Source organism: Oncorhynchus tshawytscha, linkage group LG18 (assembly GCF_018296145.1).
Source record: "Oncorhynchus tshawytscha isolate Ot180627B linkage group LG18, Otsh_v2.0, whole genome shotgun sequence".
Classification (NCBI taxonomy): Eukaryota; Metazoa; Chordata; class Actinopteri; order Salmoniformes; family Salmonidae; genus Oncorhynchus; species Oncorhynchus tshawytscha.
In genome coordinates, this window is record NC_056446.1 from 9077525 (window position 1) to 9104909 (window position 27385).

The following is a 27385-nucleotide window of genomic DNA, read 5'->3' on the forward strand; positions in this document are numbered from 1 at the left end:
TCCACTCAAAGTACAATCTAACATGGTGTCCCACACCTCAGTTGTTGTCCCAAGGAAAGTATAATAAACATGTTGGGTTGTATTTTTAACATAGAAATATAAAAACAATAGGTTTCATTTTGAGTGGAACATCCCTTTAATACATAAGTCATCAAATGGTAGGTAAATATCTAGCTGGAGGGACTTTCACCGAGCAAAGGCTTGATAGTGCAAATGGACCTAAAGGTAGCGTTCATGTACTGAGACTGTTCATATGGGGCGACGGGCTTTTCTGTTGACATCATGTTCTCCTGCTGTTGACATTGGCTTGCATGGGTAAACTGAAGTCATGCCACATGTTGGGCATCTGCAGCACCAGTTGCCATGACGACCCTGGGAGACACAAGGTTAACAGAGAGTGCAAGGTCAGTGACATCAGTCCTTCCTAGCTTCTCACAAACAGGGAGAATCTCAATTGCATACTCCTCGCGTCCTCTCTCCTCACCTTCTCAAAACCCATTGGGGAAGGTCAGAGGGGAGAGACCTCTAGCTTCCTCATCCACTGGGCTTTTAGAAAGAGGCAAGAGGTACAGTACATTCGAAAGGTATTCAGACCCCTTTACTTTTTCCACATTTTGTTACGTTACAGCCTTATTCTAAAATGGATTTTAAAAATTCATAGAAATTAACAGTATTCAGACCCTTTGCTATGAGACTCGAAATGGAGCTCTGGTGCATCCTGTTTCCATTGTTCCATTGTTTGTGGACTCCAATTACAACGTGATTGGAGTCCACCTGTGGTAATTTCAATTTATTGGACATGATTTGGAAAGGCACACACCTGTCTAGATCTGTCCACCCGGCCAAACTGGGCAATCAGGGGAGAAGGGCCTTGGTCTGGGAGGTGACTAAGAAACTGATGATCTCTCTGACAGCGCTCCAGAGTTCCTCTGTGGAGATGGGAGAACCTTGGAGAAGGACAACCATCTCTGCAGCACTTCACCAATCAGGTGTTTATGGTTGAGTGGCCAGACGGAAGCCACTCCTTAGTAAAAGGCACATGACAGCCCACTTGGAGTTTGTCAAAAGGCACCTAAAGGACTCTCAAACCACGAGAACCACTAGTCTCCCAGTCCCTGCCGCTAAAAACATCCCCACCGTGCTGTGGGGATGTTTTTAGCGGCAGGGACTGGGAGACTAGTCAGGATGGAGGGAAAGATGAACGGAGCAATGAACAGAGAGATCCTTGATGAAAACCTGTTCCAGAGTGCTCAGGACCTCAGACTGGGGTGAAGGTTCACCTTCCAACAGGACAACAACTCTAAGCACACAACCAAGACAAAGCGTGGCTTCGGGACAAGTCTCTGAATGTCCTTGAGTGGCCCAGCCAGAGCCTGGACTTGAACCCGATCGAACATCTCTGGAGAGACTTGAAAGTAGCTGTGCAGCGATGCTCCCCATCCAACCTGACAGAGCTTGAGATGATCTGCATAGAAGAATGGGAGAAACTCCCAAAAACAGGTGTGCCAAGCTTGTACTGTCATACCCAAGAAGACTCGAGGCTTTAATCACTGCCAAAGGTGCTTCAACAAAGTAGTGTGTAAAGGGTCTGAATACCTCTGTAAATGTTATATTTCTGTTTTTTATGTATGATAAATGTGCAGAAATTTCTAAAAAACTGTTTTTTGCTTTGTCATTATGGGGTATTGTGTTTAGATTGTTTTTTCCCCGTATCAATCTAATCCATTTTAGAATAAGGCTGTAACGTAACAAAATGTGGATAAAAGTCAAGGGGTCTGAACGCTTTCAGAATGCACTGTATGCAATTGAGATTCTCCCATAGTTTTCTACATAGACTCCCCAGAGAGAGCGGGGGATGGATATACAGAAGAAAGTTCCCTCGATACCTAAAGAAATAGGTGAAACCCGTTTCCTCAGATGGCTTTTCTCAAAGTTCTATTAGTGTGATTTATTCAATTCTCATTGATGTTCGACTCAGACTGTCTGACATTTCGGAGAACTGGAGTTGGTAACTTCTATTCTATTTCATCCCCTTGTATAGGCCTGGTCAAACTTTTCCAGTTAGGCCCTTTCATTTTCATGCAAACCGATTCAAATCTACTGTATAACTGTAAAGGTCATTGACAGACAGGTAGCCATCTTACCAGCTTCCATTCTAACCCAGCCCAGGAGACGGTCTGAGAAGGTGAAGGGGATATGGTTCCAGAGGTCTAGCTCCAGAGTGCAGATCTGGAGGTCGTAAGGTGTGACCCTGCTGAAGAGCAGCTGGTGAGACCACTCTGGACTGGGCTTCTTCTTCAGGATAGGGGTCCTCAGGACCAGCTCCCTGGACCCGGGGAGAGTCAAGCACCTAAAACACACACAATATATAGATAAAAAACATTTTGTTCTATCCTCAAAATCCTATTTCCTAACCTAAACCTAATTCCTAACCCTAAACCTAACCAATAAACCCTTACGTTAACCTTAATTCTAAACCTAATTGTAAACTTAAAATAGCTTGTTTCCTCATTGGGATGTGGGAAATGTCCCCACGACTGAGACATTTCCTTGTTTAACTCTCCAAAACACACACACACACACACACACACACATACACACACACACACCTAACTGTATAGTAGATGAAACACATAAGTAGAAACAAAAATACACCAGTACACACACAACAATATCGCACCCCAGCAAACCCACTCACTAGTCATATATTTACCCTTTAACATAGGTGTTGGCTTTAGTGGGTAGGTTTTTGACACCAGTGACGAGAACAGTCAGTTGGCCAACGTCATGTGGTCCAATGTGAACCTCTGTGTGGAGAAAAAGAAAACAAGCTCATTTCAATATAAGGGATCATCTGACCCCTACTGCTGTAAAAACACAATGTACAGCACCAAGTGTGTGAGGCAATGAATTGTAGAGAGCCAGCCTACCATCTGTGTGGCAAACCCAGGACGGCTGGGACATGGAGCTGAACTTCACTCTGACCAGGAGTTCTCCTGCTGTATCCTGCTCTACTCTACTCCTTTCTGGGCTCTCGGGCTATAGAGAGAGCGCGAGCACGTGAGAGAGAGAGAGAGAGAGAGAGAGAGAGAGAAGAGACATACCCCCCTAACCAACACTGCTAACTGTGTTTAAATACATTTATTTATAGAGATATCAAGGGTATTTTGTGAACATTGCTTAATGATCAGCCGTTATAGCCTACCTTGGGACACAGGGTGTACCAGCTGGAGCCCTGGGTGTTGCTCTCCTCAAACATCCACCCCTCCAGAGGGACGAGAACCTCTCCCAGAAACACCTTCTTCAGAGTCCCAGAGTGCCACACAGACACCTGTAGAGTACTCCTGGACAACAGGGGGCGCTCCATCTGGCACTGTGTAACAGGGAATACAACACATTGGTGGGTGAAATACAGGGGATTCCTTAACAGTGCAGACTATTTCACTATTTTTACTATATTTTGTAGTGTTTCCTAATGAATATGACAGAGATTTTTCTCCTTACCTGTAAAACTTCATTATAAATGGGATCCGTCGTGTTCCTCTTGACAGTCGTCTTCAGTTTGGTGCACTGAGACTTCTCCGGCAGTAGGTAAACCTTTACATACCTGCCCATGAGGGTGACATACAGTACAAGATAAGGAGATATAATATGCTAATAGTTCACAATACACCAGAGAGTAATAATCTGGTGTCATAGGCATAGAATTACTAGAATGGGCCTCCCCATTCAAGTCAACGTTCCCATGATGGGTAGTCCATCTATTTCTATCACAGGAGGTTGGTGGCACCTTAATTGGGGAGGACAGGCTCATGGTAATGGCTGGAGCAAAATCAGGGCAATGGTATCAAATACATCAAACACACGATGCCATTCCATTCGCTCCGTTCCATCCATTATTATGAGCCGTCCTCCCCTCACCCGCCTCCTGTCATTTCTATGATCTAGTGCAGGGTTTCCCAAACTCGGTCCTGGGGCCCCCCCTGGGTGCACGTTTTGGTTTTTGCCCTATTACTACACAGCTGATTCAAATAACCAACTCAACAGCAAACTGTGATTCTCTGAATCAGCTGTGTAGTGCTAGGTCAAAAACCAAAACGTGCACCCAGGGGTGGGGGGTGGTGTTGCCCAGGACTGAGTTTGGGAAACCCTGAACTAGTGTATTGAGTAATACTGCTTACGGATTACACTTCTTCCTTTTGAGATCTCCATAGGCCAAGTTTCTACAGCCGCAGATTGTGATCTCCAGGCAGGAAGTGATGTCGTTGAAGGCGATGGCGAGCTCTAGCTCTCCCATCACACTGCTGATCTCCGAGAGATCACAGTCCGTACCAGTGCTACTAGCACTACTGCCCTGTAATACAGATCAAATGTCACATAACAGCTTTAAAAGAACGCTATGACAGCAGATAGACTATGCAGGTCTATTCTGTAATTAAGCATGCAGATGTTTTGGATGTATTCCTCTCTCGCTTCTCTGCCAGATTTTCAAGATATGAAAAAGACTTGGTAACCACATAACAAACAGTAACAACAATCGGTATCTGATCAAATGGCAAAGGAATTGTGAAGCGACAGGATGTTTTGCATAAGCTGCTGTGTCACAAGGTTTTATCTTAATTTCTCTGTCTTCATCATCAGGCCACTCAACTGACCCTCTTTCCCCCTAAGTACTCTGAGCCGAGGGAAATTTCCTCATCAGCCCCCGATGAGGAACCGCTTTGGTCGTCATTCCGGCTCTTCCTGAACAGGTTGGGAAGACTGGGGCCTTTGGTTAGCTGTGAGGAGAGAAGTTGTGTCTGTTATAAATTGCAAACTTTTTTATTCATATTGTGGTGAATTCGGGGGTAGCACCACCAGGACTTGAACCTGGGAATCAGTCCAACATCGGAGGCAGTACACCAAGATGCTTGAACCTCTTGATAAGGTCACAAGGTGTTGCTACAGTTGCTGTTTTCCTAAAGTCTCTCCTGTCTGAAATAATTGTCAGTGTCATAATACGATAAATATCTCACTCACATGTAGGGGGGGTCTCTTTGCTTTACCTCTTTTATGTGGACATCAGAGTGTAATACTTTTACACACAGTTGAGGGGTTGATTTTTATTTGGTTTCTCTTACATTGGTGGATTTGTTGATGTTCGTGTCAGAGAGGCTTTTCTGGCCAGCACTCTGTCCCTGTCTATTGTACACTGTAAGCAGATCCTGTTCCACTCGCACATCCTCCTGTGATCTGGAGAACCCTGGAACCCGAAAGGTAGGATAAATAACACACACAGACCGTCTCCATACATAATGTAGCACTTCTGACGTGCTGCTTGTGAACAAGCCACACTATAAATATCATACCTTATCTCGTTGCCTAGGTGCAGTTTCCTTAGCACCATGACTATGCATAAGGATAGCTTATCAACATTAAGATACGTTTTGTGATAACTTTCAGAGGAAATGTTTCGCTGTTTTGACATCCTTTATTGGATCCTTTCTTTCCCTCCAAGATGTACTTCAAATTAGCCAACACATATTCAATTATATATGAAACGCCTTGTTCTGCCAGAGACCTTCGTCGATACTGAAACGGATCACTTACTTCTCATGTGGCTGGTGAGGGAAACCATCAGATCCTCCATAGACTTGGTGAAGGGTTTTTTAAAGGAGTTATTCCGTCCCTAGACATCATCAAATCACAAAATTATGTCAAACACATTTGACAGACCAAATCAGAATTGTGGTTTATGAAACAAAACCTTACCCCTGATCTGCTAACGGATAGACCGTCGTAATAGGGTGGAGGGGATGGCGGCACGACTGCTATATGACTAGAAAATGAAACGCACACAGAGAATGCAATTTACATGACACCGTATTCATTTTTTTCACCTGCCACTATCCATACAATGCACTGTTTTCCCACCAATTTCTAATGAAATTACATGTTTTTATTATTGGTCATGTACACTGAGTTCACAAAACATTAAGAACACCTGCTCTTTCCAAAACATAGTAAGTCCAGGTGAATCCAGATGAAAGTTATGATGCCGTATTGATGTCACTTGTTAAATCCACTTAAATTAGTGTAGATGAAGGTTAAACAAGTTAAAGAAGGATTTTTTAAGTCTTTAAGACAATTGAGATATGTCTGTGTGCCATTCAGAGGGTGAATGGGCAAGACAAAATATTTAAGTGCCTTTGAACGGGGCACGGTATTAGGCTTCAGGCGCACCGATTTGTGTCAGGAACTGCAATGCTGCTGGGTTTTTCACGCTCAACAGTCTCCCCGTGTGTATCAAGAATGGTCCACAACCCAAAGGACATCCAGCCAACTTGACACAATTGTGGCAAGCATTGGAGACAACATGGGCCAGCATCTCTGTGGAACGCTTTCGACACCTTGTAGAGTCCATGCCCAAGGCAAAAGGGGGAAGGTGCTCCTAATGTTTGGTATCCTCTGTGTACATATCTGCATCTATCCGTGTCTATATCTTCAGTCTTCCAGACTGTACGGTCACATAATACAGCAGCATAGAATACGTTTGTGTAAATGAATAAATTAAGACCGCTCATCAACTTACCTCAACCTCTGGTAGGACTTCAGTAGTTTCTCCCCAATAGTCTCATGCATATCTGTAAAGTATTAGAATATTGCTATAGCTTCCAACAGTAGTCCACACAGGGCTGTTTCTATAATTTTCTGCAATTCTACATATTTTGCCATGGGACAGAGAGAACATTTAGCAATTTTAAAACTAATTTCATGCAATTCTACTAATTTTGCTGCAGGGCCCTAAGCGACACTTACAGTGCCTTCTGAAAGTATTCATACCCCTTGAATTTTTCCACATTATATTGTGTTACAAAGTCAGATTAAAATGGATTTGTCTTTTTTAGTCAATGGTCTTAACAATTATTTTTGTATTTTTTATAAAACACCACTATGTCTAAGTATTCAACCTCCTGAGTGTTAGAATCACCTTTAGCAGCTAATACAGCTGTGTGTCTGTCTGGATTGTGCAACATTTGCCCATTATACTTTACAAAATTCATAAAGCTCTGTCAAATTGGTTGTTGATCATTGCTAGACAATCATTTTGAGGTCTTCTCATAGATTTTCAAGTAGATTTAAGTCAAAACTGTAACCTTTAGACTTTTACTCAAGTATAATTTTACTGGGTGACTTTTACTTTTACTTGAGTCATTTTCTATTAAGGTATCTTTACTTTTACTCAAGTATGACAGTTGAGTACTTTTTCCACCACTGCATGTCAGTACATACTGTACACAAGTAGGTCACATGGTGGAGAGGCGTTGTGTCGTGATGTGTTCCTTTAATAATTTCTAAACCATGTTTGCTCTTCACTTGCACTCATGACTCTGTACGTTTCCTTGAATTTGTTCTGGACCTGGGGACTGTGAAAAGACCCCTCGTGGCATGTCTGGTGGGGTAAGTGTGTGTGGCAGTGCTGTTTGTAAGTTGACTATGCGAACAATTTGGAATTTCCAACACATTAATGTTTCTTATAAAAACAAGAAGTGATGCAGTCAGTCTTTCCTCAACTCTCAGCCAAGAAAGACTGGCATGCATAGTATTAATATTAGCTCTCTGATGATTACAATGAAGAGCAATACTACATCCCACTCTGTTCTGGGCCAGCAACAGCTAAACTAGGTATTTCCCTGCAGCACTCGACCACACGACTTGACAATATTCAAGATAAGACAAAACTAGAGCCTGCAGGACTTGGTTTTTGGAGTGTGGTGTCAAAAAAGCAGAGAATCTCTTTGTTACAAACAGACCTCTCCCCATCTTTACAACCATTGAATCTATATATTTTGACCATGACAGTTTACAATCTAAGGTAACGCCAAGTAATTTAGTCTCCTCAACTTGTTCAACAGCCAGACCATTCATTAGCAGATTCAGCTGAGGTCTAGAACTCAGGGAATGGTTTGTACATAATATAATCCTCTTAGTTTTAGAGATGTTCAGGAACAGTTTATTACCGGCCACCCATTCCAAATGGGATTAATTGACTTCATTAGCTGTGGTTGCTGATGCGTATATGGTTGAATCATCAACATACATGGACACACATGCTTTGTTTAATGCCAGTTGTAGGTCATTGGTAAAAATAGAAAAGAGTAGAGGCCCTAGAGAGCTGCCCTGTGGTACACCACACTTTACATGTTTGACGTTAGAGAAGCTTGCATTAAAGAAAACCCTCTGAGTTCTATTAGATAGATAGCTCTGAATCCACAATATTTTTCCAAAAATATTATTTTTGTAGGTGAAATAGCTCCGTTTGTTCTTCACGTTTGGCTGAGATATCGACCGGAAATTACGGTCACGAAAATGCCAAAAAATATTCAAAATTAGCTCCATAATATCGACAGAAACATGGCAAACGTTGTTTATAATCAATCTTCAAGGTGTTTTTCAAATATCTATTCGATAATATATCCACCGGGACAATTGGTTTTTCAGTAGGACCGATTGGAATAATGGCTACCTCTGTATTTTACGCGAGAATCACTCTGAGAGCCATCAGGTGACCACTTGCGCAATGTAGCCGCTTATGGGTATTCTTCAACATAAATGCATAAAACTACGTCACAATGCTGTAGACACCTTGGGGAATACGTAGAAAAGGTAATCTGGTTGATAGCCCATTCACTGCTTAATAGGGACGCATTGGAACGCAGAGCTTTCAAAAGATGAGTCACTTCCGGATTGGATTTTTCTCAGGCTTTCGCCTGCAATATCAGTTCTGTTATACTCACAGACAATATTTTTACAGTTTTGGAAACTTCAGAATGTTTTCTATCCTAAGCTGTCAATTATATGCATATTCTAGCATCTTGTCCTGACAAAATATCCCGTTTACTACGGAAACGTTATTTTTTCCAAAAATGAAAATACTGCCCCCTAGTCACAAGAAGTGTATCTTTAAAATGGTGTAAAATATTTCTATGTTTGAGGAATTTTAATTATGAGATTTCTGTTGTTTTGAATTTGGCGCCCTGCACTTTCACTGGCTGTTGTCATATCGATCCCGTTAGCGGGATTCAAGCCATAAGAAGTTTTAAGCATGCTGAAAGTCTGTTTTTAATTTGTTTACAGAGAAATAGCATTTCCAATTTTTCCAACAGTTTGCTAAGAGCTGGCAGCAAGCTGATAGGTCTGCTGTTAGAACCAGTAAAGGTAGCTTAACTACTCCTGGGTAGTGGAATGACTTTGGCTTCCCTCCAGGCCTGAGGACAATTTTTTTAACCTCTAGGCTCAGATTAAAGATTTGACAGATAGCTGACTCTGTAGACACTCCTACCATCCTCAGTAGCTTTCCATCTATGTTGTCAATGCCAGGAGGTTTCTCATTATTGATCAATAATAATAATTTTTCCACCTCTCCACGCTAACTACAAAAATCAAACTTACAATGTTTTTCTTTCATTATTTGTTTTTTTATGCATGAGTATGATTCGTTGTTGGCATTTCCTGCCTAAGTTTACCCAAAATAATTGGCAACATGAAATGGTTTTGTGATGAATATGCCATCTGATTTCATCTTTCTGAACCTAATTTCATTGAGGGTACTCCAAGTTTTTCCAATCATTCTTTATATAATTGATCTCAGCTTCCTAATACAGTTTCTTATTTTAAGTTAACTTCTTGACGCACCGATCCCTTTAGCGGGATCATTTTCGTCAACATCCGCTGAATTGCAGAGCGCCAAATTTAAATTACTAAAAATATTTAATTTTCATGAAATCACAAGTGCAATATAGCAAAACACAGCTTAGCTTGTTGTTAATCCACCTGGCGTGTCAGATTTCAAAAAAAGCTTTACAGCGAAAGCAAACCAAGCGTTTATGTTAGGACAGCTCTCTCAGCAGACAAAACATTACAAACAGCTAGCAGCAAAGTAGATTGGTCACAAAAGTCAGAAAAGCAATAAAATGAATGGCTTATCTTTGATGATCTTCGGATGTTTGCACTCACGAGACTCCCAGTTACACAATAAATGTTTGTTTTGTTCGATAAAGATTATTTTTATATCCAAAAACCTCCATTTGGTTGGCGCGTTTTGTTGAGTAAAATCCACAGGCTCGTGCAGGTCACGACGGGCAAACGAAAATTCCAAATAGTATCCGTAAAGTTCGTAGAAACATTTCAGACGTTTTTTATAATCAATCCTCAGGTTGTTTTTACAATAAGTAATCAATAATATTTCAACCGGACGGTAGCTTTTTCAATAGGAGAGAGAGAGAAAAGGTCTGCTCCAAGATGCTAGTAATTTCATCATCCACAGAAGAGTCACAGCAAAATATTTTGTATGATCTCTTATACACTATTTTAGGCATAGCTTTTGGAACTTTGACTTTCCTGGATATAGCCACCATATTGTGATCACTTCATCCAATGGGTACGGATACAGCTTTAGAACAAAGTTATACCATATTAGTAAAAATGTGATCAATACATGTGGATGATCTTGTTCCTGTAGTGTTAGTAAATACCCTGGTAGGTTGATTAATAACTTTTACCAGATTACAGGCACTAGTTGCGGTGAGAAGTTTCCTCTTGAGTGGACAGCTTGATGAAAACCAGTCTATATTCAGGTCCCTGAGAAAGTAGACTTCTCTGTTTACACCACATACACTATCAAGCATTTCACACATTCACTTGGTGGCCTATATAGCAAAACCCCAAAAGAAAATGCTTTAGATGTGCCAGGTGAACCTGCAAACACAACACTTCAATAACACTTGACATGCGATCTTCTCTAAGTATTACAGGGATATGGCTCTGAATATATATATAGCAACACTTCTCTCATAAGCATTCCTGTGTCTTCTAGAGATGTTATATCCTTGTACTGCTACTGCTGTAACATCAAATGAATTATCTAAGTGAGAAATGGCTAATACAGTGCCTTGTGAAAGTATTCGGCCCCCTTGAACTTTGCGACCTTTTGCCACATTTCAGGCTTCAAACATAAAGATATAAAACTGTATTTTTTTGTGAAGAATCAACAACAAGTGGGACACAATCATGAAGTGGAACGACATTTATTGGATATTTCAAACATTTTTAACAAATCAAAAAATGAAAAATTGGGCGTGCAAAATTATTCAGCCCCCTTAAGTTAATACTTTGTAGCGCCACCTTTTGCTGCGATTACAGCTGTAAGTCGCTTGGAGTATGTCTCTATCAGTTTTGCACATCGAGAGACTGACATTTTTTTCCATTCCTCCTTGCAAAACAGCTCGAGCTCAGTGAGGTTGGATGGAGAGCATTTGTGAACAGCAGTTCAGTTCTTTCCACAGATTCTCGATTGGATTCAGGTCTGGACTTTGACTTGGCCATTCTAACACCTGGATATGTTTATTTTTGAACCATTCCATTGTAGATTTTGCTTTATGTTTTGGATCATTGTCTTGTTGGAAGACAAATCTCCGTCCCAGTCTCAGGTCTTTTGCAGACTCCATCAGGTTTTCTTCCAGAATGGTCCTGTATTTGGCTCCATCCATCTTCCCATCAATTTTAACCATCTTCCCTGTCCCTGCTGAAGAAAAGCAGGCCCAAACCATGATGCTGCCACCACCATGTTTGACAGTGGGGATGGTGTGATCAGGGTGATGAGCTGTGTTGCTTTTACGCCGAACATAACGTTTTGCATTGTTGCCAAAAAGTTCAATTTTGGTTTCATCTGACCAGAGCACCTTCTTCCACATGTGTGGTGTGTCTCCCAGGTGGCTTGTGGCAAACTCTAAACGACACTTTTTATGGATATCTTTAAGAAATGGCTTTCTTCTTGCCACTCTTCCATAAAGGCCAGATTTGTGCAATATACGACTGATTGTTGTCCTATGGACAGAGTCTCCCACCTCAGCTGTAGATCTCTGCAGTTCATCCAGAGTGATCATGGGCCTCTTGGCTGCATCTCTGATCAGTCTTCTTGTATGAGCTGAAAGTTTAGAGGGACAGCCAGGTCTTGGTAGATTTGCAGTGGTCTGATACTCCTTCCATTTCAATGTTATCGCTTGCACAGTGCTCCTTGGGATGTTTAAAGCTTGGGAAATCTTTTTGTATCCAAATCCGGCTTTAAACTTCTTCACAACAGTATCTCGGACCTGCCTGGTGTGTTCCTTGTTCTTCATGATGCTCTCTGCGCTTTTAACGGACCTCTGAGACTATCACAGTGAGGGTGCATTTATACGGAGACTTGATTACACACAGGTGGATTGTATTTATCATCATTAGTCATTTAGGTCAACATTGGATCATTCAGAGATCCTCACTGAACTTCTGGAGAGAGTTTGCTGCACTGAAAGTAAAGGGGCTGAATAATTTTGCACGCCCAATTTTTCCGTTTTTGATTTGTTAAAAAAGTTTGAAATATCCAATAAATGTCGCTCCACTTCATGATTGTGTCCCACTTGTTGTTGATTCTTCACAAAAAAATACAGTTTTATATCTTTATGTTTGAAGCCTGAAATGTGGCAAAAGGTCGCAAAGTTCAAGGGGGCCGAATACTTTCGCAAGGCACTGTATATTAATGTTGTCTGATGTTAACAAGTTATTGATTTCATGAATCTCCACCTAAATCTTCCTGTGGTCCATCTTCAGTTTCTCCAAGATCATTTCCCTCACTTTGTCCTCAGACTCTGTCCAGGTCTCATGTGGAGATTCTGCAATTCTGTCCTCAACACTGTTGTTCCAACTTGATTGTCCCTCGACATAATCTGATTTCTCCGTCATTGTTATCATGGATTCACATACAGAACTGATATCCTCTCTCAATGAGTTACAGACTGTTGTAATCTTGCTATTCTGTTTAAACTCATCGAGCTGACCGTGGGAGAACTGCAAACTGTTCTTCAGGTCCTGGACCTCTTTGGTCATGTCATCCATTCTTTTATTAGTTTACTAGTTGACACCAGTATTTGGACACAACACTTCAAGCTATTTTCTTGTTGTTGTAACAACTGCTTGTTTTTAAAAGATCCTTCACATGTGATAGATAGACACCATTGTCTTCAATGGTACTCCCACGGGTTTTGGTCATTGTCATGGTAGCAACGTTGGTTACGCTTATTAATCCTCGCAGTTCCAGACCGCGTCGCGGTATGAGTTCAGGCCCTCAAGAAAACCCAGCAAACTTGATAAGCAGCTAGCAACGCTTTGTATTCAGGACAAAAAGTGTATTGCTTTGCCACATTTTTAAAAATGTATTACTTTAGTGCCTTCTTGCAAACAGGATGCATGCTTTGGAATATGTTTTATTCTGTACAGACTTCCTTCTTTTCACTCTGTCAATTAGGTTAGTAATGTGGAGTAACTACAGTGTTGTTGATCCATCCTCAATTTCCTCCCATCACAGTCATTCAACTCTGTAACTGTTTTAAAGTCACCATGCCTCATGCTGAAATCCCTGAGCAGTTTCCTTTGTAGTGACTGGGTGTATTGAGACACCATCCAAAGAGTAATTAAAAACTTCTTCATGCTCAAAGGGATATTCTATGTCTGTTTTTCTATTTGTACCCATCTACTAATAGGTGCCCTTCTCAGGTTTTCTTCCAGAATGGTCCTGTATTTGGCTCCATCCATCTTCCCATCAATTTTAACCATCTTCCCTGTCCCTGCTGAAGAAAAGCAGGCCCAAACCATGATGCTGCCACCACCATGTTTGACAGTGGGGATGGTGTGATCAGGGTGATGAGCTGTGTTGCTTTTACGCCGAACATAACGTTTTGCATTGTTGCCAAAAAGTTCAATTTTGGTTTCATCTGACCAGAGCACCTTCTTCCACATGTGTGGTGTGTCTCCCAGGTGGCTTGTGGCAAACTCTAAACGACACTTTTTATGGATATCTTTAAGAAATGGCTTTCTTCTTGCCACTCTTCCATAAAGGCCAGATTTGTGCAATATACGACTGATTGTTGTCCTATGGACAGAGTCTCCCACCTCAGCTGTAGATCTCTGCAGTTCATCCAGAGTGATCATGGGCCTCTTGGCTGCATCTCTGATCAGTCTTCTTGTATGAGCTGAAAGTTTAGAGGGACAGCCAGGTCTTGGTAGATTTGCAGTGGTCTGATACTCCTTCCATTTCAATGTTATCGCTTGCACAGTGCTCCTTGGGATGTTTAAAGCTTGGGAAATCTTTTTGTATCCAAATCCGGCTTTAAACTTCTTCACAACAGTATCTCGGACCTGCCTGGTGTGTTCCTTGTTCTTCATGATGCTCTCTGCGCTTTTAACGGACCTCTGAGACTATCACAGTGAGGGTGCATTTATACGGAGACTTGATTACACACAGGTGGATTGTATTTATCATCATTAGTCATTTAGGTCAACATTGGATCATTCAGAGATCCTCACTGAACTTCTGGAGAGAGTTTGCTGCACTGAAAGTAAAGGGGCTGAATAATTTTGCACGCCCAATTTTTCCGTTTTTGATTTGTTAAAAAAGTTTGAAATATCCAATAAATGTCGCTCCACTTCATGATTGTGTCCCACTTGTTGTTGATTCTTCACAAAAAAATACAGTTTTATATCTTTATGTTTGAAGCCTGAAATGTGGCAAAAGGTCGCAAAGTTCAAGGGGCCGAATACTTTCGCAAGGCACTGTATATTAATGTTGTCTGATGTTAACAAGTTATTGATTTCATGAATCTCCACCTAAATCTTCCTGTGGTCCATCTTCAGTTTCTCCAAGATCATTTCCCTCACTTTGTCCTCAGACTCTGTCCAGGTCTCATGTGGAGATTCTGCAATTCTGTCCTCAACACTGTTGTTCCAACTTGATTGTCCCTCGACATAATCTGATTTCTCCGTCATTGTTATCATGGATTCACATACAGAACTGATATCCTCTCTCAATGAGTTACAGACTGTTGTAATCTTGCTATTCTGTTTAAACTCATCGAGCTGACCGTGGGAGAACTGCAAACTGTTCTTCAGGTCCTGGACCTCTTTGGTCATGTCATCCATTCTTTTATTAGTTTACTAGTTGACACCAGTATTTGGACACAACACTTCAAGCTATTTTCTTGTTGTTGTAACAACTGCTTGTTTTTAAAAGATCCTTCACATGTGATAGATAGACACCATTGTCTTCAATGGTACTCCCACGGGTTTTGGTCATTGTCATGGTAGCAACGTTGGTTACGCTTATTAATCCTCGCAGTTCCAGACCGCGTCGCGGTATGAGTTCAGGCCCTCAAGAAAACCCAGCAAACTTGATAAGCAGCTAGCAACGCTTTGTATTCAGGACAAAAAGTGTATTGCTTTGCCACATTTTTAAAAATGTATTACTTTAGTGCCTTCTTGCAAACAGGATGCATGCTTTGGAATATGTTTTATTCTGTACAGACTTCCTTCTTTTCACTCTGTCAATTAGGTTAGTAATGTGGAGTAACTACAGTGTTGTTGATCCATCCTCAATTTCCTCCCATCACAGTCATTCAACTCTGTAACTGTTTTAAAGTCACCATGCCTCATGCTGAAATCCCTGAGCAGTTTCCTTTGTAGTGACTGGGTGTATTGAGACACCATCCAAAGAGTAATTAAAAACTTCTTCATGCTCAAAGGGATATTCTATGTCTGTTTTTCTATTTGTACCCATCTACTAATAGGTGCCCTTCTTTGCATTGGAAAACTGCCTGTCCTTTGTGGTTGAAACTGTGTTTGAAATTCACTGCTCAACTAAGGGACCTAACAAATAATTGTATGTGTGGGGTACAGAGATGAGGTAGTCATTCAAAAAATCATGTAATACACTATTGTTGCACACAGAGTGAGTCCATGCAACTTATGTGACTTTTAAGCACATTTTTCATAAATTTGTACAAATTCAGAAAAACATCATTTGTCGTAGCTGAATCAGAATTAGTTACGTAACATTGATAAATAAGATGTTTCATTTACTTTCATAATATGCTTATGTGAGATATAGCTGAATCAGAATTAGTTACGTAACATTGATAAATAAGATGTTTCATTTACTTTCATAATATGCTTATGTGAGATACATCATTAGGATGTCTTTTTTTGTATTATACTGTCGGCAGTTGCATTTTCCTTTCTTCTCTAGGGAAAAGTCACTTGGGGCCCAGAGAGGGGAGAGGTCAGGCTTGTCTTTTACATGTCTGGTAATATGCAGAATATCAGAAAGGGAGAAGTCAGAATTGAACATTGTCTTCATATGTGAATGTATCTGTTAAACCATGTGATGGGGAGATGTCGTGGATAATTGCAAGATTATGTTATAGTGCTTGTAAGATTATTTTATAATCTTTGTATTGCATTAGAATGGTTGTGTTATTCGACAGAATATTGTGTGTGTTCCACTGAGGATGGGCCTCTATGAGATAGCACTGACAGAGGAGATTTACGATGTCTTTGGCCAATAAAGCCTAAAGAGCATTCCAGATAGTGAGGTAATGTCTTGGTACTATGAAGTACCAGGAACGAGATTAGAATCTCGTTTTAGAGACCAAACTGAACGATAATTTATAGCTAATGCTATCTGGCTATGGGATACTCCTTTTTTAAGTAAAAGACCCTTTGTGAAGAGTTCCTGAGATCTGTGGTTTGTCATGTAAGTTGAGAGGGGTGGATCTTTGCTATAAAAGATCTCAGTTGCCATTATGTTGACACTCAGAATTCATTTATAGACACTGAATTGATCTGAGAGTCACAGGGCTATGGTGAAGCTCATATAATTAAAGATGAAGTTTAAATAACTCTGACTTGTGTGTGGTTTGTAAACTCTCCTCATTTAGTAATACAGGAAATTACCACGACAAATTCCTCTTTGACTTTATGGGGTAGGCCATTGACAAAAAATAAACGCAATTTAATACATTTTAAATTCAGGCTGTAACACAACACAATGTGGAAAAAGTCTAAGGGTGTGAATACTTTCCGAAGGCACTGTATGTTGCATATGTCTAGAAACAGCACTGAGTACACACACAATTTAATGTCACTGTTATGGACTTTCTCCCACTCTCCCAGGCAATGTCGTAGCAGAGAAGCAAAAATGTATTATTTAGTCAAAGTCAGCTGATGTAGAAGATCACTAATCAAACAACTGAAAATATATATTCCTGTATGAGGTATTATTTAACAAGTATTGTATAGCTGTATTTTTTTTTATATATAAGGCATATTATTTCTGAGTGAATTATGCATATTAATTAGGAGTGAATGGGACAAGTGAGGAGCATAGGAAACAAACCTGCATCAGGTGGAAATTTCTTGGCCCTCTCTTCTACAAACCACTCTCCAGACCTGAACTTCACCTCTCTGAGAAGTGGATTTTAGATTAATTAATCTTTGTTTAGACTACAAAGGAAATACTGTACCTGTTGTCAGTTAATTCTCTTAACAAGTTAAAACACCTTAATCATTGATAAGGATTAGAGGATAACAACAATAAAAATGTTAGTCAATATCACAGTCAACCACGGTTATAGTGCTGACATTCTATGTTATGGCACTGGCATGACAGTGTATGTTATTGCACTAACATAAAGGTATATGTTATACAACATAAAAGTCTATGTTACGGCACTGACAGGACATCTATGTTATGGCATTGACATGCGTCCTACCTGTAGGCGTGGCAGACGGTGCATTTCCAGTCCAGCATGGACACGCCCACGCGGCACTTGTTGCAGATGCGGTGACTGCAGCCTCGGCACACAGCGCCCGAGTTCCAGAACTTGCCCAGTGGCCTCTGACAACGGGCGCACGTCCTCTCGCTGTATTGCCGGGCAAAACTCTTTGCACCTTTCCTCCGGATGTCCTGTAGTTCCATTTTCAGCCTCCTGTAAAAGCAGATGGTGGCAGGTGGAGTTACAGTAGCGACGGCAGTGCTATAGCACCTGTACTTACAGTCCTCTTTACATCCGTATTTTCTGTACATTGTTGAAGTAGCTGCTTTGCTGCATTCATTCAGATTGACTGCCTCATAATTTCTAATAAACCATAAAACAACAACTATGAATCCTATTTTGAGGGGCATCATTGTTATTGTCACAGTCTCCACAGATCCTGAAAACCCCTCAAAGGGGAGATGTTGTACAGTGTTCATGCAGTAAATGTGAAACACTTGGCTTAAGTAATGTGAATAATATTGTTTACCTGATCCTGTCCTCCTCCGTGCTGCGCAGAAGTCTGTCCCTCTGAAGAACCTCTAGAACCTTCTCTCGTTCCAGAGCCTTGAGCAGACTCAGATCCATCTTGAAAAATGGGTCTCTTTCTCTCTCTCACTTCCACTCTGTACTCTTCTTCTTTTTCTTCTTCTCTCATCCACACTCCACCTCTCCAGTCTCTCCTTCTCTCTCCTCCCTTTGTTCCACCTTCTGTTTCTTTCTATTAGGTACCGGATGCTTCTACAAGCTGGACAAAGTCTTTACTTGTTACTAGACTCAGGGCAGAATGAAGGTCATGTTCATTTCGCTGCACAGTCAAAGACATCCCATCTTCCGTCACGATATTCACAGAAGCTCCCTCCGCTTCGCATCACAGACCTCAATATGGATTGGTCCTCAATGTTTCTGCTCCGGTGACCCGCCCCACCTCTTACGTGCTGCTCTCTAGCCCCTCCATAGTGTTGCACCCATCTAAAGAGTGACAGACAGGGAGCGTAAACTTTGACCTATATTTGCAGGGATCCTCTTCTCAAAGTCCGATGACTGATGTACACTTTGCTCACTAGGACAAGAAAAGAGCAACCAGTCAGTCAGTCATTGTAGTCCTCCCAATAACGGCCCACTCACTAAGGCAGAACAATGAAATACCAACAAATACAATGTCATATGATATACTTTAGAATTAGATGCTGTGCATGAAAAGTGCTACAGTATCAGACTAATTTGATAACCAATTGAACGTATCTCGCCCTTCCTCCCGACTCTTGTACATTCATTTCCTCCTACGACGTCAAAGTCACAGTGCTTTGCTCAGAATAGTAAATCACATTTGGTCCGGCCACAGGGCCCAGAACGCTCCTTTCACAGCAAGCTGCCTACCGCTGTTACAGTACTGTAGCAATGCTTCATTGAAGGCAGCCCAAAGCAGGACGACACACACACACACACACACACGTCAACCAAATGCCAACCGCTGCATTATTAATGACCGATGCATCTATTTTATTTTCTCAGAGCGAGTATATTTTTGTTTGGAAGTGGGGATGTGAAGTATGGAGAGAAAGGGGGAAAGAGCTTATCAGTGACTGGATGCCACCCCGTGTTGGTAGATAAACGCCTGTCTCTGCCATTTTCCAGGGCAGCAGAGGGCCACAGTAAACAATCAGTGTCAAATGTGATTAGGGCCCAAAGGGGAAGCAGCAGTGTCTTTATGTCCCAAATGGCACCCTATTCCCTACATTATTCACTTGTTCACAGAGCCATATGGGCCCTATTCAAAATAAGTGCACTGTATAGGGAATAGGGTTCCATTTGGGAAGCTTTATCCTTATGTCTCAGAGAGGGAGTGAACAGGAGACTCTGACTAGTTATCAACCTTATATGCTTTTAAAGGCAGGCTGCACTTTGTCCATCAGTGGTCAAATAGGCCTTTAAAGGCTGTAGCAGAGAGCGTGTAACAAACCAGTAGCAGCTTTGTTTTCTTCTATCAAATCATGTTTAATGAGTATTATTCATGTTTAATGAGCATTATTTAAATGTTATTTAAATGTTTCAAGACAATTTATTTAAATGTTTTACCTTTATTTAACTAGGCAAGTCAGTTAAGAACAAATTCTTATTTTCAATGATGGCCTAGAAACAGTGGGTTAACTGCCTGTTCAGGGGCAGAATGACAGATTTGTACCTTGTCAGCTCGGGGATTTGAACTTGCAACCTTCCGGTTACAAGTCCAACACTCTAACACTCAAACCACTAGGCTACCCTGCTGCCCCAGTCAAAATCAAAAGTAATGGTATAATAACATAGTTATACTCCAGTTGTTCCTATGCAAACATATCTCCCACATTGTTTCTTTGGGGTGCAGGGTGTTCAAGTTGGGTTTGTAAAGTTCCTATGAGGCATTTTCAAGAGCTGTTTTTCAAATGCTGTCTTTTCCAAGAGGTTCCCAAACTAGAGCTCGTCTGTTAGGAAAATGGGGTCACGCGAAAATGTAAAAAACACTAATAAATACAAATAAAAAATATATATTCCGAACGTATTCAGACCCCTTGACTTTTTCCACATTTTGTTATATTACAGTCTTATTCTAAAATGGATTAAACCATTTCCCCCCTCATCAATCTACAAACAATACCCCACAATGACAAAGCAAAAACAGGTTTTTAGAACTTTTATCAAATTTATTTAAAAAAATACAACTGAAATATCACATTTACATAAGTATTAAGACCCTTTACTCAGTACTTTATTGAAGCACCTTTGGCAGCGATTACAGCCTTGAGTCTCATGGGTATGACGGTGCAAGCTTGGCACACCTGACTTGGGGAGTTTCTCCCATTCTTCTCTGCAGATCCTCTCAAGCTCTATCAGGTTAGACGGGGAGCATCGCTGCACAGCTTTTTTCAAGTCTCTCCAGAGATGTTCGATCTGGTTCAAGTGGCTGGGCCACTCAAGAACATTCAGAAACTTGTCCCCGAAGCCACTCCAGTGCTGTCTTGGCTGTGTGCTGAGGTTCATAGTCCTGTTGGAACAATGACCCTTCGCCCAGTCTGAGGCCCTGAGCACTGTTGAGCAGGTTTTCATCTAGGATCATGATGTACTTTGCTCCGTTCATCTTTCTCTCGATCCTGACTAGTCTCCCAGTCCATGCCGCTGAAAAACCTCCCAACAGCATGATGCTGCCACCACCATGCTTCAACTGTAGGGATGGTATTGGCCAGGTGATGAGCCATGCCGGGTTTCCTCCAGACGTGACACATAGCATTCAGACCAAATAGTTCAATCTTGGTTTCATCAGACCTTGTTTCTAGTCATCTAAAAGACCTTTAGGTGCCTTTTGACAAACTCCAAGAGGGCTGTCATGTGCCTTTTACTAAGGAGTAGCTTCCACCTGGCCACTCTACCATAAAGGAACTGATTGGTGGAGTGCTGCAGAGATGGTTATCCTTCTGGAAGGTTCTCCCATCTCCACAGAGGTACTCTGGAGCTCTGTCAGAGTGACCATTGGGTTCTTGGTCACCTCCCTGACCAAGGCTTGGTTTTTGCTCTGACATGCACTGGTGTGTGCCTTTCCAAATCATGTCCAATCAATTGAATATGCCACAGGTGGACTCCAATCAAGTTGTAGCAACATCTAAAGGATGATTAGTGGAACAGGATACACCAGAGCTCAATTTCGAGTCTCATAGCAGAAGTTCTGAATAGTTATGTAAATAAGGTATTTCTGTTTTTTAATACATTTGCAAACATTTCAAAACACCTGTTTTCACTTTGTCATTATGGGGTATTGTGCGTAGATTGATGAGGGAAAAAAGTTATATAATCCATTTTAGAATAAGGCCGTAAAGTAACAAAATGTGGAAAAAGTGAAGGGGTCTGAAATGCACTTTCTGAATGCACTATATATAACTATATATAACTACATACACCTTAGTCAAATACATTCAAACTCAGTTTTTCACAATTCCTGACATTTAATCCTACGAAAAATTCCCTGTCTTAGGTCAGTTAGGTTCACCACTATTTAAAAATGTGAAATGCCAAAGATTTTATTTCTTTCATCACATTCCCAGTGGGTCAGAAGTTTACATACACTCAATTAGTATTTGGTAACATTGCTTTTCAATAGTTTAACTCGGGTCAAATGTTTTGGGTAGCCTTCCACAAGCTTCCTACAATAAGTTGGGGGAATTTTGGCCCATTCCTCGTGACAGAGCTGGTGTAACTGAATCAGGTTTGTTGGCCTCCTTGCTCGCACATGCTTTTCCAGTTTTGCCCACACATTTTCTACGGGATTGAGGTCAGAGCTTTGTGATGGCCACTCCAATACCTTGACTTTGTTGTCCTTAAGCCATTTTGCCACAAATTTGTAGAATAATAGTGAAAAAATCAAAACTTTGAAATAACACATATGGAATCGTGTAGTTACCAAAAGAGTGTTAAACAATTTGAGATTTTTTTTATTCTTCAAAGTAGCCACCATTTGCCTTGACAGTTTTGCACACTCTTGGCATTCTCTTAATAATATCATCTTTGTATCTCAGAATCATTGTAATGTGGTTAACCTTAAAAGTCTAAATGAAAATGGTTCAAATCTAAAAGATACAATTCAACCAGAGAGTGCCTTTAGATAATGGGAAAAGGCCGTACTTGACAGTCGCTCTTGAATCATTCCCACGGTGAATGGCTATGCCTGCTACACTATGAAACCACACACTCTTGCAGAGACTTTGATATCACCGCTGCAATTGATATGGTTAAAACCTGGGGCGCAACTTTCACTGGGGACATGGGGGACATGGCCCCCCCACACATTCTGAAATTGCATTTTTGTCCGCCCCAATTTTATCATTGGAATGTGATACAAAACGAGGCAACGGTGTAGTTTAGGACCATGCGGACGTCCCCGAGCTGTCGGGTAGGCTGTTTGAAGTGTTTATCCGAGTGGACAAAAAAAGAAAAAATTATGTTCCCCCCCACTTCTTAAACGAAAGTTGTACCCCTGGTGAAAACAATGTGTATGTAGAGGTACAGAAACTCACATCAGTACCTTTGTCAGATAACACTGTTAAACTTAGGAGGAAACTGACTGAACGACTCAAAAACTCTCCAGCGTATATGCTCTCCAAATGGATCTACGCCTGTTAGCAAAACTATGTGGCGATATGAGATCAGAGCATGACAATGTTCTATTTCACACCGAGGCTTCGTGGTTATTGAGGGGGAGTGTTGGAACAATTTTTTGCATTGATAGAGGAACGGTTGTCATTCACAATGGATGTAAAAAATAAAATAAATAAAGACTTGGTTGACTTTCTGTGTAATGAAAAGAAAATAACAGAAAACAGCATCAGTATGTGTCCTGCAAGAGTGATGACTGCTCACCTCTAATGCTTGGAAGAGCACTTTGGGAACTACTTCCCAATTTGTTTGACTGTGATCCTAGTTCAGTTGACATGCTGGTAAGTGAAATTGAACAGTTGATCAAGCTGTCATGTGACCAAATGCTGCAGACAATGAATTCTCGGGTCATTACGAAGGAGTTTTGGTTCCTGACCCTGCCGTCTCTATCTGATCATTAATGCAGAGTTCAAGACACCTGGGAACTCGGAACTGGAGACTGGGAAATCTCAAACTTCCCACTTTAGTGCATTCAAGACAACTAGGAACTCGGAAAGAAACAAGCTCTGACTGGGAAGATTGTTTTGAAAGGTCATCAAACTCAGAATTCCAATTCGGGAACTCTGGCCTGTTTCTAGAGCTCTGCCTTTCCGACCTAAAGATCACTAAAGCCATGATTTGACCTCATATTTCTCAGAATTCCCAATTGTCTTGAAAGCAACATCAAACTCATGGCAGGCTACACTTCGCCAGCTCATATCTGTGTGAAGCTGGATTCTGTGCTCTTGTCTACATTAAAACTAAATATCGTTCCAAGGCCGGATGTGGACAAGAGGAATACCTATGTGAGAATGCTGTTCATCGACTACAGCTCGGCATTCAACACCATAGTACCCTCCAAGCTCGTCATCAAGCTCGAGACCCTGGGTCTCGACCCCTCCCTGTGCAACTGGGTACTGGACTTCCTGACGGGCCGCCCCCAGGTGGTGAGGGTAGGCAACAACATCTCCTCCCCGCTGATCCTCAACACTGGGGCCCCACAAGGGTGCGTTCTGAGCCCTCTCCTGTACTCCCTGTTCACCCACGACTGCGTGGCCATGCACGCCTCCAACTCAATCATCAAGTTTGCGGACGACACAACAGTGGTAGGCTTGATTACCAATAACGACGAGACGGCCTACAGGGAGGTGGTGAGGGCCCTCGGAGTGTGGTGTCAGGAAAATAACCTCACAACTCAACGTCAACAAAACTAAGGAGATGATTGTGGACTTCAGGAAACAGCAGAGGGAACACCCCCATCCACATCGATGGAACAGTAGTGGAGAGGGTAGCAAGTTTTAAGTTCCTCGGCATACACATCACAGACAAACTGAATTGGTCCACTCACACAGACAGCATCGTGAGGAAGGCGCAGCAGCGCCTCTTCAACCTCAGGAGGCTGAAGAAATTCGGCTTGTCACCAAAAGCACTCACAAACTTCTACAGATGCACAATCGAGAGCATCCTGGCGGGCTGTATCACCGCCTGGTATGGCAACTGCACCGCCCTCAACCGTAAGGCTCTCCAGAGGGTAGTGAGGTCTGCACAACGCATCACCGGGGGCAAACTACCTGCCCTCCAGGACACCTACACCACCCGATGCTACAGGAAGGCCATAAAGATCATCAAGGACATCAACCACCCGAGCCACTGCCTGTTCACCCCGCTGTCATCCAGAAGGCGAGGTCAGTACAGGTGCATCAAAGCTGGGACCGAGAGACTGAAAAACAGCTTCTATCTCAAGGCCATCAGACTGTTAAACAGCCACCACTAACATTGAGTGGCTACTGCCAACACACTGTCAATGACACTGACTCTACTCCAGCCACTTTAATCATGGGAATTGATGGGAAATGATGTAAATATATCACTAGCCACTTTAAACAATGCTACCTTATATAATGTTACTTACCCTACATTATTCATCTCATATGCATACGTAGATACTGTACTCTATATCATCGACTGCATCCTTATGTAATACATGTATCACTAGCCACTTTAACTACGCCACTTGGTTTACATACTCATCTCATATGTATATACTGTACTCGATATCATCTACTGTATCTTGCCTATGCTGCTCTGTACCATCACTCATTCATATATCCTTATGTACATATTCTTTATCCCCTAACACTGTGTATGAGACAGTTTTTTTGGAATTGTTAGTTAGATTACTTGTTCGTTATTACTGCATTGTCGGAACTAGAAGCACAAGCATTTCGCTACACTCGTATTAACATCTGCTAACCATGTGTATGTGACAAATAAAATTTGATTTGATGATTTGATTTGTGACTGCAGAGATGAGGTGTGCGCTGTCGACCACGTCCCCTAACTTTGTGAAGTTCTGACTTGACATGCATCAAGCACACCCATCTCATTGGTGGTGGTGAGGTAAGAGACATTATGTCAGACTCATTTGCAATTGACTGTCATAGCCCCACAATAAACGTATGTGATGCTGAGTTGAGAAGACGATCAGAAGTACTGTTAGAATGTTTTCAATTGACTGCCATAGACACAAGTAAAAAAGTAAACTGTCTGTTAATTACATATTTTTTCACATGGTCAGGGTCGCAAGAATTTTCTGATTTCAAAATGGGGTCGAGGGCAAAGAAAACTTGGGAGCCCCTGCTTTAGTCTGACTTCAATGCCATTGGCAGTGCTAAATTTGAATGGCAAATGTCAGTCAGATTCTGACTTACATTTCAACTGTCATGGTGAAATGCACTCATTTCATGAATACAAGCACAAGTTAGACCACCATGATTCAGCTTAAGTGTGGTTAAACGGGGATGGTGACTTCCCAGAAGTGACAGTGACCCGATCGCATACCACCACAGTAGTGACAGTAAGGGGACACCTGACTCTGTGTGTGTGTCTGTCTGTCTGCTGTGAGAACTGCACTAAACTCACATGGGGCCCTCTGACACATTTCCCTAGCAGATAGATGTTTCCTGGAAGCCCTGAGTTAGCTTGCTACTAACCAATACAGGCACCACTCAACTCTGCCAAAGAGATGTACATAGCAACAGAGGACTCCACCCTTTCTGCATATTCACAGATCATCACAGATATCAAATAAAGATCCTCGGAATAGGTTGCATTTCTCACCCAGGGTTGGGGGAAATTCCTTTTCAATTCACTAATTTCCCACTGGGGAAATGGAATTGACCCCAACACTGTTCCTCACACAAGAGGAGCTCCTAGCACAGTATAGTCTGTCTCTGTCTGACCCTTAGTTAACCATTGCCTCATCACCATTGAAAGCTCTTTGATCTCAAAGTCTGCACCTATTGTCTGGTCACACAGTCCAAACACAGAGCTTTGTGACTGTGTTGTGACTGTTTGACCTGTCTGGTACTGCTCGTGTTTGGTCAGCTGAGGCAGTTCTGGTCAGCTTTCCGCTGCAGCGTCCTTTGTGAGCTTCGCAGATAACCCCCATATTTCCACATACATTTACAATGATAACATTCACTCAACACTCATACAGAACTATGGCCATTGATCTCTGCGTACGCTAGACAATGGAAACATCTGATACCTAATAGTAACCTACCATTCAATAAAATAGTCAATCCTTTCCCCCATTGAAATTGTTGATCGCTAGCATGCTTAAAGTGTTTAGTAGGACAATGGAGATATTTAATGGTGTGACTTTGACAACACAAAGTGATATCAAATGTAACAAGCACAATAGAACTATATGCATTGCTTTGCACCAGATTGAGAATAAAATAAAATGTCAAACACAATGCTCACAGCCAGTAAGACAAATCCTTGCCCTTTAGATACTGTAGGTCATGTACCTCTTTAGCGTACTACTAAACATTACAGTAACAAAATACACAGGAATGATAGTCAATCAATAGGCCTAAACTGTGGATGCCACTGGACTCCTAATCATCACACAGCAAAGTTTAAGCAGACTACCAAGCTGAGAAGTTCACCTCGAGGAAAACGCTAGTTTCTTTATTTTATCCATAAAATGCCGTTATGGCAAACTAATCTAACAATTAAAATCAATGGAGGCACTTACAGTTACCAGCTGCATGAACCGTGTCCCCCTAAAACAGCATCTCCCCCAGAAAATAAAAGTCAGATGAAGACAGGGTCTTACCTCAGTGCAGCGTTGTGCATATGAGTGGTCACCCTGAGAGAGACAGATTCTTATGAAGAGGCAATCAAGGCAACAGTGGAAAAAAACGTCACTTTCTGCTTCCTTCCTTCCTGCTGTCACACAACTGCAGCCTTACAGAGCTGAATTAGTTTTTTTAAAGTGGACGAGTGTGCAATTTCTTTTCTTTTATTTTCTTTGAGTGCCAGTTATAGAGGGCTGCTGAGTGTAGCAGTGGCAGACATGTTTGTCAAATGACCCAGTGCGGTTGGAATCCCATTGTGAGATGTTTCGTTGTCTTGCTGTGTAAAATGACACTGAGTCTCCAAGGTCATTCCTGCCCATTCTTTGTAGGGAACTGTGTACCACTGTCATTCCCGGCAGATGTGTGAGAAATTCAATCTTCGTTGCCACTTACCTGGACAATAAGGGAGGTGTTTTA

General features: G+C 41.6%; 1 protein-coding gene across 2 annotated transcripts; it reads right to left on the reverse strand.

The window, feature by feature from the left end:
* Window positions 1-117: 117 nt before the first annotated feature.
* On the reverse strand, window positions 118-26999 carry LOC112217432 (synaptotagmin-like protein 3). 2 transcript variants are annotated; one of them, XM_024377716.2, is made up of 16 exons: window positions 26947-26999; window positions 18151-18723; window positions 17619-17834; window positions 17243-17310; window positions 6572-6623; window positions 5752-5818; window positions 5590-5668; window positions 5121-5242; window positions 4656-4778; window positions 4182-4354; window positions 3505-3607; window positions 3206-3373; window positions 2931-3039; window positions 2714-2807; window positions 2145-2350; window positions 118-372 (listed from the first exon to the last, which is right to left on the reverse strand). In XM_024377716.2, the coding sequence occupies exons 2-16, from the start codon at window positions 18246-18248 to the stop codon at window positions 281-283; spliced, it is 1770 nt and encodes a 589-aa protein (XP_024233484.1). In that variant the 5' UTR covers window positions 18249-18723; window positions 26947-26999; the 3' UTR covers window positions 118-280. The 2 variants fall into 2 exon arrangements, with proteins under 2 accessions (XP_024233484.1, XP_024233485.1); XM_024377717.2 differs by having other exon boundaries at window positions 26866-26951.
* Window positions 27000-27385: the final 386 nt, after the last annotated feature.